General features: G+C 37.8%; 1 protein-coding gene across 9 annotated transcripts in view; it reads left to right on the plus strand.

Annotated features, from left to right (window-relative positions):
* Window positions 1-17,708, plus strand: part of LOC143221777 (tyrosine-protein kinase Dnt) — a 170,858-nt gene that overhangs the window by 136,627 nt on the left and 16,523 nt on the right. For 7 of the 9 annotated variants that reach the window (XM_076447281.1, XM_076447285.1, XM_076447286.1 and 4 more), the window contains one exon: window positions 707-9,870. In XM_076447281.1, coding sequence (XP_076303396.1) covers window positions 707-955 — 249 coding nt within the window. In that variant the 3' untranslated portion in view covers window positions 956-9,870. Of the gene's footprint in view, window positions 1-706; window positions 9,871-17,708 lie in introns of those variants that run through there. The other 2 variants (XR_013011851.1, XM_076447279.1) reach the window with 2 other exon arrangements.

Consider the following 17,708-nt stretch of genomic DNA (forward strand, 5'->3'; position numbering starts at 1 on the left):
GTAATTCGATATTCAGTCTCTTCATTCAATTAAATTGCAATGTAATTCGTTTTTACGATTGAAATACAATTTCAAAGTAGAATGTAATTACGAATTATACAGGGTCATCCGTTTTTAAACGGCCAAACGTTAACCAGCTGTAGAGGACCCCAAATCGAACAACTTTTATCCCTATCACTTTTTTTGTTTCGGCCTTGATTTCCAGATAATTGCAAAAAAAACCATCATTTTTTGAGTTTACACAAAATTAAATATCTCAGGATTCCAATGATGAATCTTGATGGTTTTGCCTTTGTTTAGTTTAAAATAAGCACCGTGGGGCCTAACAGAAATAAGTTGAAAAGTGGTGGTGTGCCCCACGCCAAAAAAACCATGATCCGAAGGTCATACAAAAAAGTTTATTCAATAAAAAAGATGCCCCTACTTATTTTAAACTAAACAAAGGAAAAACCATCAAGATTCATCATTGGAGTCCTGAGATATTTAATTTTATGTAAACTCAAAAAATGATGGTTTTTTGCAATTATCTGGAAATCAAGGCCAAAACAAAAAAAAGTGTAAAGGGGTAAAAGTTGTTCTATTTGGGGTCCTCTACAGCTGGTTAACGTTTGGCCGTTTAAAAACGGATGACCCTGTATATACGAGGAATAAATGTATTTCAATTAGCACAGAATTCCGACTGTGACCATCTTGATTTCTGTTTTAGTGGTCGTTTGGAGTGTTCCTGTGGGAGCTAGCGACCCTGGGCCAGCAGCCGTACGTTGAAGTGGACCCATTCGAGATGATGGCGTGTCTTCGGGACGGCTATCGATTAGCTCAACCAAGACCATGTCCGGACGAGCTGTTCGCCCTGATGGCAGTCTGTTGGTTAGGCCTGTCCAGGGATCGTCCAACGATGCCTCAGCTTCTCGCCTACTTGCAAGACTTCCACGACGCGCTCGGTGGTTTCATCTAAACCAACCCCATCGTTCAACCATCCCTGAAGAAAAGCCCAGCTGTGTGCCGCGAGACAAGTTCGAGCATCCAGCAAAATTCCTCGAAACTTTCTTCGCGAACAGTTTCGGGAACAGTGACGCAGGGGTGGGGGTAAAAGCTTAGACTGATCGAGAGAAATAATGACTCTTCGTTAACGAAACGCCGCCGCACGGCGACGGAAAAAGAAATCAATGCAACGAGGACCGTGAAAAGTCAGAAAGTACGCTCGCGGAAAGCTCGCGATGGTCGGCGAGCGTTGCCCGACCGAAACAAAAGTTCAAAGTGGAAAATCAAACCCTGCGGAATTGAAAATCACTGCCCGTTTGCGATTATCGATTGTAACCGGCGTGATATACTACTCTACATCCCCTCCGGCATGTGTCGGACGTTTTCGCGTATTGTTTTAGGGATTCCGTTTCGAGGGCACCGGAGAATCGAAACAGACGAGTTGTCGAGGCAGCTATGTACCTCGATTCAACCGATTTTTAGTCGAGCGCGGCACCGGCATTGTACTCCGGATCGAAGAATTTACCTGTGTTTCGCGACCGCTTTACAACTGTGTCGCAGCTCAATCCGAAATAAATCCTGCTGCCGAACAATTGCTTTCTAATTATGTACATGCGTTCTTTACATTCAAACTGACACTGTTAGAAGCAATTTTGCGAACAAACCCTTTCTTTAAACTATTTTCAAACGGATTTCTCATATCCATGTCTTGTAAAATGATGACGTGCTTGCAATTATTCGGAAGTTTTATTAATGTCTATTGTCAAGTTGGACAAGCGACGCAAGTTCACCGCGAGGACTGTTGACGATCTGCGAAACTCTGATAAATCCTTCGATCTGAATTGCCACGTGTAGCCCCATCCCCGACGAAACGATCGACGCGTATACATCCGTCCATAGCAGTTAAAATAAAGAATGCACTTGAAGCGCACAACGTTTTTTATAGCGTGTCAGGTAGATGCGCCGCAGTAGCTGAAACGCGACGACGCCTGCACCTCCGCAACCGGCGTTCCACGTGCAAGTCGCATCGTCGTTGCACAGGCGCCCCTTCGGAATTATTCTCTGCGCTATTCCCATTCTTTCTTCACGGTCTAGCGAGTTTTCAACAGTCTGGAAACCGAGTTTCGATGAACCACAGTGGTTCTCTGCTCAAGTTCCGCGTACCTATCGCGATCACTCTGCGAACACTCGAACACTGTGTAAGTACATTGCTCGGCAATACAATTTTCGAAATCATCCAACATCCAGATCATCTACCTACACTTCAACGCATATCGTCTTTCGCGATACGCTGTAGAAACTGTGACAGAGAAATTCGAAAACACAATTAAATTTTTGGGCAGTATCGTCGTCAAAAATCATTTCTTTTTTCATTACATCAAGTATTAATCTCGTTGCTAAATATAAAATATAGACATTCTTTCCCCTAATTCCAATGTGGCCATTTTCTTGATAGTCAATGTATGTGAAGGTAGCGACATAAATGATTGGAAATCGATTATATTATATTATACAGTAAACACTATTTTATACGTGCAGTTAAGAAGGCATCATTTATATGGAAATCAACTGGATTGTTAATCTTCGATGTTTCACAAAATGTGTCGATAATCAAAACTATGTTAACATTTCAACAAACATATATTCCGATGAGTGAATCTCGTACATTCGTAAACACAAATTACCGAGTTATCGACTCTACAATTTCACGAGAGGCAATTCTTGCAATCTGTAGAAATCAAGAACCATAACTGTTATAACCGAAAAGAAAAAAAGTTATAGAATAACAAGTATTTCATCGACTAAAATCGTATTGGTAGTAAATGTTATCGTTGAGAGAAATTCATTTCGATCACTTATGCCAGTTATCAATGAGAGGAATTTATTTCGGTCGCGCTCATAACAGTTATCGATGATCGAATTACTTTTCACTTGTTCATAATAATTATTGATGAGAAAACTCATTTTGGTTGCTTATTTATCGAGATCCAATTTTTTGGACACTAATAACTGTTATTTGTAACCAAAAAGTATAAAAATCGGTATTTTTCAATCATTTTGCTCTTCGAATTCTTTTCTTTATATTTTGTGTGCATCTTGAATTTCAATAATAATCAACGTTTTATTAATGATTTTTATCGTATAAAATCTTGTAACTGTTATTTTTGGTCCCTGGTAAAAATCAATTGAATCAAAATTACGTTAAAATTTAAACAAACTTGACGCACATTTATAAAGCACGATCTAACGAATTATTGAATTTACAATGATTCCCGAGGGTGTTTCTTTAAGAAACGATCGAAAATTCTTTCCAGCGCACATACAGAATTTCTCGTGTCAAAAACAGAATTATGTAACTTCGCCTAAGGAATTTAACTAACCGGTGTTTCTATTACACAAGAAAAGTTTATGTGCCGTATGATCGAATCTCGAAATTTCCGAAGGAAGTAAATCTTATGAAAATTCCCGATACAGAAGCTCGACGACAATCGTAATGACAAGCGTAAAAATTCGTGCCGTTCAGAGAGACAAAACGCAGCGCAATAACTTTATCACAGTAATGAACATTCTCCGTTTTTCTGCGATGTGTTACACGTCGTCGTTGTCTTCGTAATATATCCGCGTTTTTTCTACATAAAACTTTCAAATTAATCACGCAGGCAATATTTCTTGTGCAACCAGGAGAGTAGCTATCCGCGGATTTCTACGTTAATGACAAATATATGACGAAGTGTGTAACGAGATGTGTTGATACATTCGATCTCTGGGAAAGTACTTCCCCTTCGGTTAATCCGGATTTATGTAACAAATCCATAGATTCGGATTAATTTACCGTGTATCCGGCCTCTGAGTTCAGCAGTTTCCAGATTCAGGATATTTTGCAAGAGATTATGTGCATGAGAAGAAACGGAAAGTGTGAATCGAAAATTGTTTCGTTTAGCGTTTTAATGAGATGATTGAAAAGATGTTCATTTTAAAGTTTACCGCAGAAAATTGCAAGGCTACGAGATTTACTTACCCCGACTGAATTAATTCTCGTCTTAAAAACAGCTATTCCTATAAAAGAAATCAGTATCAAAGTTCGAGGCTACGTCCAAGTCTCATTAACGAGTCTGACGTAAATGCAATTTGCTATCAGCTCCATTACCTGCACTGTGAAAGCCGCTCGAAATACGTGCTACCAAAAAAAGATTGATACTTTCAACATTTTATAAAAGGAGGAAGTGTTGCATGTATAAAGATTTTTGTATAAATATTGAAAATCCCAGAGAAACGAGAGGCTGTTCGTTTTCATCCAAGTCCGAAAGGAGGAAAAGCCAGAAGCCAGATTAATGATCGAAAACAAATTGTGTCGAAACTGTCGTTCCTTTGTAACAGTCCTTGACTGACGTTGCACGAATTATACAGGATGTTAAATAAAGTCCGTGACGTCACGGTCCACCCTCGCGATTCGCTATAGTCTCTATTCTTCTAGGTGCTGACCGCGAGTTGGCCCAGATGATCAAAAGAGACCGTCGTTGGTGCTAATCATCTCTGAATAGTTATCGCACGATTTTGGTTTCGTTAACCTTCTCTCTGTGCACTACTATCCTAATGTTCACTCTTTGGACTCGAAGCAATTTTAATTCGAAAATCAAGACATTTCTTCAGATCATTCTTATTCTATGTTATCTTTTTTACATTGTGCACATCGAATTGAACCTGGTTGCTCATAAAACAGTTGAGATTTTTACAATTTATAGATTGCAGACGAATTCAATAATATTAAAACTGTTTTGAATAATGCTGTGGCAATTTTTAAAGGGTTGACCGTGTACAGGGGTGTAATAAAGAAACATTTGTCTACGTAGGTATTTGTGCAATTTTATTGGTTTGTAAAAGATAAGTGTACACAACGTAACAATTGTAATTTTTGCATTTTCACCTCATACACAGAGAGAAGATTAAATCTCTGTACGACAAAATGAATATGTCACACTTAATTTTCATTTGGAAATACAGTCGAGCGGTTTTGTAGAAAACGATTTCAAAGAAAATCGTGTCGAACGATTAGCACCGATTTGAGAACTACAAGCTGTATACAACGATACAGGAGTGAAGTGAAACAATTGTGAACATAATCAGAGTCAGAAATGAGTGTACATAGTATCGATATAACATTTATGACTTGATCCGCTAAAGAATGTAGTTGTTGTAAATATTCGATTTGTAAGGAAGCCACGATCCAGGAAACGATGGAAGTCGGATTTGAATTAATATTCGATCGAACGTTATAAAATTAATATTCCATCTCGAGATGTTCGAAACAAAGTGCTGCCTCTGTTTAATTCTCACTGTACGTACTTAGACATGTACTCGCAGAAGTTAACGCAGTATTATTCAGGGGTAATGATTCAACGCGTATTACGATGAACATGTGATATCTCTTTGTGAATTAGAGTACGGTGCTCGACAGATTAGCAGGGCATTTTTCGTCTAACAAAATTCATCAAATGTTACCAGCTAATTTGCAGATGTTCCCATCGCTTTAGTAAACCGATAATTCAATGATATGTTCGTGGTGCTGTTTGGTAATTTTTCTCTTACGAGAGAGAGATAAGTCTGCAATCAATAACAATTGCGCCGTAAACGTATTATTATAACAAAGAAAAACGAACTTGTCACACCGCCTCCGTACAAAAACATAAATTTTCATTTACGTTACCGCAATTACCGCCATTATTTTACATTGCCATGCGATAATAGATCGAGTGCAGTCACATTTATCGAAACTATTGTTTAAAATTATCATTAAATGGTTAAAACAATGATATCTTATATAGGGACACAAAAATCAACATACATCAAAAATGTTTTTTCAGATGTAGCATGGTCTCAAGAGCGCTTTCACGCGATTATAGCAAGTTTTTCGTAAACTTTTTCAGACCTATTGGTCTTATAAAACAGAACTACCTTTATAATATATAATTTTGAAGAGTATTAAAAACTTACTCGATCAAATGTGCACGCAAGAGAGTGACACAGAATAATCTAGATGTCCAATTTAATGATGAACCAAAAAACTCAGTGTACTCTAATCTGCGGAGCATCGTACCACTTTTCTTGTAAATTCATTTCGACGAGCTCTACTGATAAAATCGATCTGAGAGCTGCGTCTAATTCAATTGAAACATTCCGCGTCTAACGTATATGTATCTTTTCCCCCACAGAGTACGCAACGCTAAATCGCGAAGCGTTTACGAAGCTGACAATTATTTTTGATAGATTTATAAAAGCGTCTCTTTCGTAAAATTCGGTCGCCCGTTCAACAAGTTTGTTTCGCATTGTGAAAACGGCGGAATGCTGAATTTGTACAGAAGAGAGAGAGAGAACGGAAATTCGTTTGTACTAGACTCTGGATTTTGTGCATTTTGAAAAGCGAACAAATTCAAACAGCATGGACACAGTATTTTCAACTGGTACAACTTATTCAAGATTTTTCTGTGGTTAGGTTGGTGCAACAGTAATTACAACTTGTGTGAACTTTCAAGATATACAGGGTGATGCCCAAGTCATTTGAAGTAACTTTTTCCTTTACGAAAATCTTCGCGGCTCTGATTGGTCCGTGTTTTTCGTTAATATCTCCTGAACAACATTTTTGTGATTCTGTCAGAAAAATCACTGAAGTTTAAACTGACATAGACTGAAATGATTAGGGTCGAGTGGGTGCCGGAAAATGAGTGATACTCGGGTACCCAAAGTCGAAGTCGGGTCGAGAACCCGAAAATCTTTGACGTTCGGGTCTCCGAACAATAAAAATTTGCGGGTTCCCGACCACCCCTAGGAATGATTTCTGCACCAACCTAATAGCTGCTGTTCTTTATTGTAATCGATGGAGAAAATGTTTATTTCGCATATGGATCCGCAGTCTAGTTTGCACTGGTAGATGATAGAGGATTCAGTATTTTTTGCACGGCAGATGAAAGTCGCTGGCTATCTCTCTGGTAGCGATGATAATCGCGGCAGAAAATCCACGAAAAGACGCGAGATGACGCAACGCGGACGTATAATGTACTCGATGTGTAAATGTCGCATGTTCCTGACTACGACCATTAAACTTTATCGCACTCTCTCTTTTTCGCCCCTTTACCCCCGAGCTCCCTTTTACGACTTGATACTTCGACGTTGTAAACGACCGAAGAAAATCGGATATGGAAGTCGAGAAGGAATAATCGCGAAGTCTACGATCTCGCTTTTAACCTACGAGCAATCTCTTCAACTACTAATCATTCGTATCGCTATTTAAGCTAACTATCGCTATTTATTATGTCGCGACGACACGTCCTGAGAAGGTGGTTAATAATAATAAAAAGAAATCCGCAAAAAAAAAACATACGATTACTATTGTTTCACGAAATCGTCGTTCACTATGGTAAATATTCGTCCGGTATTCGTTGTTCATTCGATGTCTCTTTCTATGATAATTAATGGAGGAACAGGGTAGGCTAGCACTTGCACACGTTTTTCGCTGTCGCTGATCATTAAAATCCCTCTACTTCTTCTGACGACCACACATACCCCGAAACTTCTTTTCCCTGTACTTCGATCAGGGTACGCGAATGAAAACACGAGGCGAGGGACCTCGATGTGTTCTCTTTCATTCCCTTGTATGTGTCTGGCAACCCCTGACGAAAATAAGAAAACATAATTCGAGAAAACCTCACGTCGCGAAAGAGTTACGATCACTTGTAAATACTTCAAGCGAATAGTGGTGCGCCGAGCGAGTTGATTTGTGCAGATTCTATTATTTCCTACGACGATTTACCGCATTATTTTTCAACGGAAAGTCGAAATATACGTGTTAAAAAAAGGATCTGGTTGTGGCCCTTTCTTTCAAACCATTCCCTTCACTCGTTCTCCTTCTCTGCAATTTTACCTTTTAACCCTCGCAAGTTCCTCGGATAATATTTCAATCATTTTTGTGTTACACTTTAAATAAACAAGTTCTGTCTATTTAAGGTAAGTTCTTATCACTCATGCACCAAAGATTCAAGAGAATGTGTCCACTTTCGGGGGCCGAAATTTGAGCCTTAAACTCCCATTCGTGTGAATTCCTTTGCACTGCGGAGACTCGAAACAAAAACTGCGATTCTACGGAGTAAATGGCACAGTTTTGGTCGTAGAGATCTAGAGTTGGACCCGAAATTTGGGCCTTGGACTCTCGTTAGTGTACGTCCCTTAGCACCGAGAAGACTCAAAACGAAAACTGCGATTGCCCAGAGTAATCTCAGTCTTCTCATAACTCATGCACCAAGGAATCAAGCAAATGAGTCCACTTTTGGGCCCGAAATATGGGCCTTAGACTGTGATTCGTGTCAGTTTCTTTGCACCAAGGAGACCGAAAACGAAAAGTGCGATTCTCCGGAGTAAATGGCACAGTTTTGGTCGTAGAGATCGAGTGTTGGGCCAGAAATTTGGGCCCTAGGCGCCGCGCGCCGCGGCCGGCGCAATAGGTTGCATAAGGCGGCCCTGGCGTAGATCCTCGTCGGATCGGTGTTCTCCAAAGAGCGTAAAGGTTTCATACGGGCAGCACACAGGCTGGTAGGAGACCCTTTCTAAAATCGCGGGAGTTGGCCGGAAGTGGCGCGAGGGCCTCAAGAAAGAGGGACAAAGCTTGGCTTGGAACGGCGGCGGCGGCGGCGGCGGCGAGGAGGGAAGACGACGGAGCGAGGGAATACGAATGAGAAAAAGGAGGGCCCCGGCAAAATGGAGGGGCACGCACTATTTCCTAATCCAAGCGAGAGAGAAGCGAGAGAGTCGACCAGCCGACCAACGAAAATGAAAGTGACGGAGAAAGTTGGGGCATTGTTACGAAGCGTAAAGCCCGGCGTGCGACGATGTTATACCTCGGCTCTCTGAAATCGTTGAATTTCGATTAGCGTGGGCATGCACACGCACGAACACGTCCAACAACCATCAACCACATACTTCCACTAATACTCGGACGATCTACTACATCAGCGAATCCCTTTTTCGAAATTCGGCCTAACGAGCTGACCTTGTTAAGAAAGGTTAAGATTCATTTACTCGATGTACCGAACACGGCGGGTTTTTTAACATATATTTTTGGTGATACGTGTCCTTATTATAAAAATTGTCCGAGTCGAGTATTTCTTGTTTCGAGATATATTTAGTATATAAAGTATATTAACACTAAATGAATTCCATATGTTGAAACAACAAGCACCATCTACGGTTCATTTTTGACAATATCGTAAAAGTTACATTGAATTCGTTTAGTTCAAAATAATGTCATGTGAAATAACTGATGAACTCAGTTTTTTATATTTTCGACTTAGACTACTTTCACAATTATGGGCACATACACTGAGCCACGAAAGTATTCGAACGGCCTTTAAAATAGAACAATTTTTTTATAAGTCTACCAAACGACCTGATTTTTTATAATCAATTGGAAGCATTGATTTATGAAATGGTATGCAAAATAGATATTCCAAAAATTAAAGAAGGCATTTTTTAAAACTTTTTTATTTAGGACCTTACTGAAAATTTAGAATATATCATTTGTAGATCTATGTTAGTTATACATATGCTGAAAATTTGATCGAAATCGATTAACATACACACGAGCTACAAACTGTTAAAAATGGTGAAAATCGTAGTTTTACACGACTTTTGATCAGTTTCTGTTTAAAATCCACAGAATCGTACATCTTTCGATGCGTGTCGATTTTTCCTGCGTCAACCGATTTCGATTAAATTTTCAGCATGAGTACAACTAACTGTAGATCTACAAAACATATATTTTAAATTTTCATTAAGGGCCCAAATGAAAAAGTTTTAAAAAATGCCTTTTTTATATTTGCATGTAACCTTGTAAATTATAATTTTTGGAAAATCTTTTTTTCACATCATTCCATAAACTAATACTTCTAATTGATTATAAAAAATCAGGTCGTTTGGTACAATTATAAAAAAGTTATTCTGTTTTAAAGGGCGTTCGAATACTTTCGTGACCCACTATATTTCTTGCGAACAAGTTAGTCTTTCTATTGTCCCTAATGCGACAGCTGTTCATTCCATTAATTCGTCGGAAACTGAGTAATTGAATGACGATTTTTTTATACTCTGGATCAAAGTATAGATCCAAACTTATCCTCTGTGCGATTTTATTCGCTTTTCGGTTTTCGTGTAAGGGCACGGCCCAAGGACACTGCCGACCAGCAGGATTTCTAAATTATCGGCTACCACCTATTTCTGTTTGCGGCCGTTGGGAAACGCGTCGCTCTCAACGAGAAATTGCGCCGCTAAATAGAAATTCTCGCTCCGTGGCTTTTTTTCCATCTCCCGGCACGGTATTTCGGCTTCGCGGTGCTCCCATGCTTGCCGCCGTGACCCGGTGATAGTTTACGCTTCATGGTCGCTTTCAACTAACAATCGGCTAAGACTTTGGCGCCCTCTGGCATTTGGCTATCGTTTAGCCCGCTTTCGGTGATGTGTGTTATTATTTCTTGACTCGTGATTGGACTTTATGGCAATGGAAAATTGCTTTTTCAAGCCATCGATAGTTTACACAATCTTATAATTTTACTGGTTTATCTGTGCATTACCTGCTGTCATTACTGGCAGTAACTGTTACTTGCTTGCTTCTTGTATTTTTCGGTTGCTTAATCCCCTGCCCCTCCATTCTGATGATTTCTTAATCTTATTCTTTACACTTTGTTTACTCTTTCGAGGGAAAGTTTAATCGATGAAACTTGTCTATTAAATTCCTTTACTATGCAGCACGATCTCCTAACCCTTTGCACTCGAGTGGTGACTCGGAGACGCCATTAATAGTTCTTATACCATTATTCAACATATTTGTTAAATTATTAAATTTATGTTTAGTAAATTACTAAACGTATTTAATATTTTGATGAAGCAATATCATTATATTATATCAGTTTTATATCGATAAAAATAAGAAACTCGTATAAAATAGAAATATTTCAGGTCGGAAGAATAATTCGGTTTTCGAATTAGAATACATAGCTCCGAGTGCAAGGGGTTAATTACTCGTTAGACAGCGAATTAGATGCACTTAGGACAAAAATGAGTTATGTAATTTAAATGTAATTTAAAGTAGTAAAAATATTAGAAGAATTTAAAAATACTGTTATACAGGGTGTTTCCTACTTTCCCGACAAGATTGTAGGAGCATGATCTACAAGTGAAAATACGAAAAGAATGTTATAGAAAGTTTGTTTATAAACGACGTCAAGTTTGTATCAATGCAGAAGGTGGTCGTTTTGAAATGATGATTTAAAATTTTTTAATGATCCTCGTACGTTAAGAAATATCTCGTAAGTACAGGCAAAGTAAACACAATCGACCTTCCGAATTATTCAGCTTTAAATTGACTGTTCCGCACCTATTCAGGCTACATTCAATATTTGCCTATAATATTGTAATAAAGCGTTTATAAATAAACTTCATATAACATTTTTTCGAATTTTCACTTGTCGATCATGCTTTTACATCTTACCGGAAAATTAGGAAACATACCCTGTATTATTTTCAACATACTAAACTAAACATATTGAGAAAGAAAATAAATTTCTATATTTGACTACAGTTTGTCGCACTTCAGAAAGAAAATATTAATTTTGTATGAAGATCCGCTGTCTCCTGTATTGTGTATCATTTATTCAAATGCCAATGCAGACTTTGAATTTCATTTTCGGGACACATGCAATTATTACGCAAACTTATTCCGATTTCAGCAAATGCCCTAATAAATTGATCGACTGACTTTTACGTCGAGCGACTATCGTTACCAAAAACGTCTTACGAATATTTGGCAGGGTGAAAGCCCCAAGAACTCTCCCCTCCCATAATGCTAGTTACGCCATTCACTATGGATCATTGGTATTACGATATCTCGAAACTTTCTCTTCGGCTTAATAAATCGTAATAGATTATCAACCATTATTGTAATGATAAAAACGAAAGCTTTCTATGGTTCTATGGGTCAGGCTGTATTATTTAAATCGAATTATTCTTGACGAGCAGTGATGTCACATGCGTTACGTAATTAGAAATTCTTTCTACATATATCCATCCGCCTACGTTTTCATGATAGGTGCGGTGTCATCATAAAAATCGACACACTTTTATTCCAATCATTTTGTCTGTCGTGTATTCGAGTTCTACCAATGATTAGCTTACCGGATGACTTACAACGAAAATTTCTTATTGAAACTGTGGCCATTAATTATGTAACTGACCGTAGTATAAAAATTCACATGTACCATTATTCAAAATATTGTTTACGTTATTAGATATGTTGGTATCTAATCAATTACTAAACATTCAAGTATTCTTCGAGGTATTATATCAATTTCATATTCATACAAAGAAAAAAAGATTAAAATAGAATGAAATTATTCTACGTCAGAAGAAATGCTTAATTTTTCAAGTTAAAACAGCTCTGACGTCAAAGGGCTAATTAAATATAATAAATGTTAAATGCTTTCGGCGCAACGGTTCGATCGTTTACTACTCATTACGAATCAATTTTGCTAATTGTCAAACAAAATCAACGTTTCGATCCTAATTTGGATCCTTTTCAAGATTTATTTGAATTAAATATGTTGGTATTTAATCAATTACTAGCCATAAGTATAGTATGAGGTACTATATTAATTTCATATCCTTAAATTGAAAAGAATCATATAGAATGAAGTTATTCTACGTCAGAAGAAATGCTTAATTTTTCAAGTTAAAATAACTCTGACTTCAAAGGGCTAATTAAATATGTTGGTATCTAATCAATTACTAAACATTCAAGTATTGTGAATGAGGTACTATATAAATTTCATATTCATACAAAGAAAAAAAGATTAAATTAGAATGAAACTATTCTAGGTCGGAAGAAATGTTTAATTTTCGAGTTAAAATAGTTCCGAGAGAGAGAGCAAAGGTTTAAAAAAAAATTATTCACACATTAGCAAGTAAACTAATCCATCTAACGTCTCGAAACTAGTCGAAACCTCAAGCTGTTGGGTCCAATTTTGAGAAAGTTATTCGTTTTTAAAAGTTGCACGAATACTTTGTACATAGGGGTTGATACGGCAAAGATGCTGATAGAGACATTCCGGGTCAGAACGGACCCAGGCTTCGCCGGCCCATGGTCACCGACGGCGGCATCGAGGAACGGAAGTGCCGGGCAATAAAACAAAGAAATGTTTCTCGGCCCGATCCGAGCGGGGCGAGCGCGATTATATACTTTTTTCTTCCGAGAAGCAGTAACAAAGTAGAAAAGTTTCTTTTCTCGTTACTTAATTTCCGTTTTTGCCCGCGTCGCAATCGCCGTTGCGACAAGGTTAGCCACAATGAAACACGGTTTGAAAACGAGACACGAGAGCGAAGAGAACACGACAGAAGAAGAAGAAGGAGGAGGAGGTGGAAAGAGGAGGAGAGGAGAATAGTCGATTGTGACGAGCGAGAGAGACATAGTGAGGGAGAGGGAGAGAAAGAGAAGAGACAGAAGAGAAAAAAAAGGGAATCAAATACGTGTACGTGTGTAATCAGCGCGTTAGTGCCTGTGCACGATGGTAAAGGCCTACTGACATAAGAGCCACCGACGAAAGTGCGACGTTACATAATTCGAGCACGGGACATGCGTCCTCGCGTCCGGTTGGCGGAGAACGAATTGCCGACAGTCGTAGGAAAAAAGGATGCAAGACCCCATCCATGAAACCATGCAAGAAACTAATTACATTGTTTTGTCGAGCGGGCGAAACGTCACTTTCGACCTGGCTCACGGTTTTTGCGAGAGCGACCGCTCGCACGAGAAATCGATTTTCCATGTCCTCCAGAAGATGTGCAATCAAACCCGACAAAAATTCGATCGCGCGCGTCGCTCTCCGATTCCGTCGCGCTTCGATTATATTAGCGGATGATTCATCTTTATGCAGATTGCCGATTTTACCGGCCGTTTTGTACTGGGAAACGAGAGACAAATTGTCTTTGTCGGCGACTACGGTAATAAGACAATTCACGTTTGTAACTTCTGTTAGATCGTCAGTCTTTCTGCGAAGTTAAATTGATTCGCATAGGTTGCAAATTTGTTTCTTCCTTTAATTGTTTTATTAGGTTTTTGATGGACGTACCGACACACTTATATTTCTTTTTTGAAAGCGAAGATATGAGCAACTTTGAATTGCATATTAGAATCGCACTTTTTAATGATAGGGAAAAACGTCAGAAAAAGCTTTTATTTCTTTGGAAAAGCTATTAAGTGTCGATGCTGCTAGACTTTCGAGAGTAATTATGTCGAAATTAATTTTCTTCACTGATTTTACATCTGTTACCATACACTTCTGGGTTTTTCCTTTTCCTAGTCAAGGTTACGTAAATCTCATGCCACCGTGGATCATTGTATTGCTCTTGACCTCAACTATTACGCCACGATGATAAAAATATGTGTCGTCGTATTTAACAATATAACGATAACCTTGTAGTCTCGACAAATGTGACCTTGGGAGTAATAATTGTTCGCTTATTTTAACATTTGTAAAGAATGTTCTCCTTCCGAATTTGTTTGCATCGTGAAAAAATAAGGAAGTTTCATAATTAGACAGTGGATTTTATGATAATGTGTAGGTGTAAATAAAACAGTAAAAACATTAGAAGAAATTAAAAATCCTGTTATATTCTGTTTCACTCCGGTTTGTTGCAATCCAGATAGAAAATTTTTATTTTTCATAAAGATCAGCTGTCTATTCTTAAGATACTTGAATCGACTGAATTTGATTGTTGTCACGTGATGTTTGATTTTATTGACTACAAATTCCGAACGTATATTATTGAATTACTGAATTAAATGATCTTCGACTAATTTCCTCCTACACGTCGGACTCTTAAATTAGAAGTTCAGCTGTGCCAAAGTGGTGGGAATATTAACTAAAAGATTAATGAGCGAAGATACATGTTGCAAATAATCTGGAACCGAAGTGAAACGAAAACGTTGTAATTGACGTTTGTTCAAATGCCAAACAGCATTTAACCAGTTGCACAGTGACAAGTAGGTCGAGGCAGTGTACAATGTTAGAAAAGAAAATGTCTCGTGGAAAAAAAATAAAAATATAAAGGATATATTCCTTTCGAAAGCAATTTGTGGTCACAGGAATAGCAAATGAGACCAGCTGAGTATTACGTTACATAATTTTTTAATTCCAAAGCACAGCAAGGGCACAACAAATTGAAATAAAATCTACGTTGACATTATTAATTACTGGCATTAGATTAATTGCATGTATTAATACCTAAAAACAAGAAAAACTTGGTAACCTGGATACTCACTCCAAATTAAAATTCCACGATGCTTTATGCTCTGTAAGCACCCCCATAATCACTGACAACAATACCATCATTATACCCGAGAATTCCTGAAAAATATACATACTTGCTTTCCTCCATAAAATGTCGAGCGATTTCAACACTAATGACCCACACAATAATTAGTTCAAGTATTAATGAGCAGCGGCGCCATTCGAAAGACACGACCAACCTAAGCCACGATAAAACTGAAAAACCTCTATGTCTAAAACCGACTACATGAAATTGGCGAAGCGTGTCTAATGATCGCATACCGGCCGTCCGTAATTAACGAGATGAAATAAACATCAGTGGGAAGGTTATAGAAAAATTCATGGACCGAAGATCAAGCGAAAGAGAGAAAGACACGCTGCCACCGGATCGGTGAAAACAAGCTTCCGTGTGTCGATGTCGAAGAACCGCGGTCGGTGATCGGCGCTCTGACGAAACTCTTTGTTTCTTGCGTCCCCATCTTAAATAGCAATTATCGTGTTTTCCAGTTAGACCGGGTAAAACAATTGACCCTCTCGGGCTACATAAACCAACCGGGTATGAGCCGACCGGTCCATGTTCGGACAAGGAAAAACTGGTCCCAACGAGCGGCGAACCGGAGATAGGAAACCGCGATGAACAAACTCGGGAACAGGAACGATACAAACGGACGTTTTGTCGCCTTGATAGCCGAGGAGATTCAGCCGAAAGTGATGAGTCGCCTCCCCTTTCATTCCACGAACAATATCATGCGCCGTTTCCGTGACGTTCTGAAACTGGTCTACGTCGTCCGCCCCATCCTCATCCACGCGATCATCATCACTCCTCTCCTTTTCGACGAGTGTCCACGCCAGCTTATTCTGCTCGTTCTATTCTGTTAGGTCGTCTGGAAAGTCATTTCGTTTTCTCATGAGAAAATCATAGCCAATTTTTTACCATATAGAAGAAGTTTCATGACATTTTGTTCTATAATCTTTTGAGATGTCTCAGGCAACTTAATCCTTTGCACTCGGAGCTATTTTAACTTGAAAATTAAACATTTCTTTCTGCCAGCAATTTTTAGCGGTGCCCCTGAGTCAACCCTTGACTGCTAAGGATTCAAGTATTTTTCGATTTGTATCAATTGGACAGAAGCATCATGTTCACACTACGAATACATAATTTTTTTTTCCCACTAAAAAATTATTAACGACGTACTAATCATAGCGACCCAATTCAACTTTCACTCTCATTATTGTATTTAATTCTAAATTAAAATTCAACTCTCAGCAACCCATTTAAATCTAAATTCAATTAGCAATCATTATATTTAAATCCAAATTCAAATTCAACTTTCAATCTAAAAATCTACTTTCAATCTTTATATTTAAAGCTCAATTCAAATTCAACTTTCAATCATTGTATTTAAAGCTAAATTCAAATTCAACTTTCAATCATTATATGTGCTCATAATTATGAAAGTTGTCTAAGTTAAAATCAGGGACCAAAAATGACAGTTATTCTAGAATTTTCTACGATAAAAATCATTAATGAAAAGTTGATTATTATTGAAATTTAAGATAATGTACACAAAATATAAAGAAAAGAATTCGAAGAACAAAATTATTAAAAAATATCGGTTTTCATACTTTCTGGTTACAAATAACAGTTATTAGAGAACAGTTATCAATGAGAGAAATTTATTCTATCGCTCATAACAGTTATGAATGAGGGAAATTTATTTCTACCGCTTATAACAGCTATCGATGAGAGAAATTTATTTCGATCGCTCATAACAGTTATCGATCTTTCCACTTGTTCATAATAATTATTGATACGAAAATTAATTTCGGTTGGTTCCTTATTTATTGAGTTGTCTACTCTTTTCCGGATGGAGCAAACTTGTGAAATTCATTGAGAAGGTTTCGTAAAACAAAACGAATCAGCAGACCATAAGAACAACACGAAATCTGTTTGTTTGTCACATTCAATTTCAATTCTAGCAATTAATTTTACGAATAAAGAATTTATGAAATAATTGATTGTCTACCATTTGAAAGTTGTACCATTTAATAATAACTATTACAAATTTCCTTCATGAATAACTGTCATGGGCGATCGAAATGAACTTCTCTCATTGATAACTGTTATGAGCGATCGAAATAAATTTCTCCCATCGATAACTGTTATGAGTGATCAAAATGAATTTCTCTCAACGATAACATTCACCAACAAGAGAAAAAATTGTTGGTTATTTATAATTCTGATTTGTAACCAATACCATTTTAGTCGATGAAATACTTGTTATTCTATGACTTTTTTCTTTTTGATTATAACAGTTATGGTCCCTGGTTATCAGTTATTTTACATGACATTATTTAAAACTAAATGAA

This window comes from Lasioglossum baleicum, chromosome 3 (genome assembly GCF_051020765.1).
Source record: "Lasioglossum baleicum chromosome 3, iyLasBale1, whole genome shotgun sequence".
Taxonomy (NCBI): domain Eukaryota; kingdom Metazoa; phylum Arthropoda; class Insecta; order Hymenoptera; family Halictidae; genus Lasioglossum; species Lasioglossum baleicum.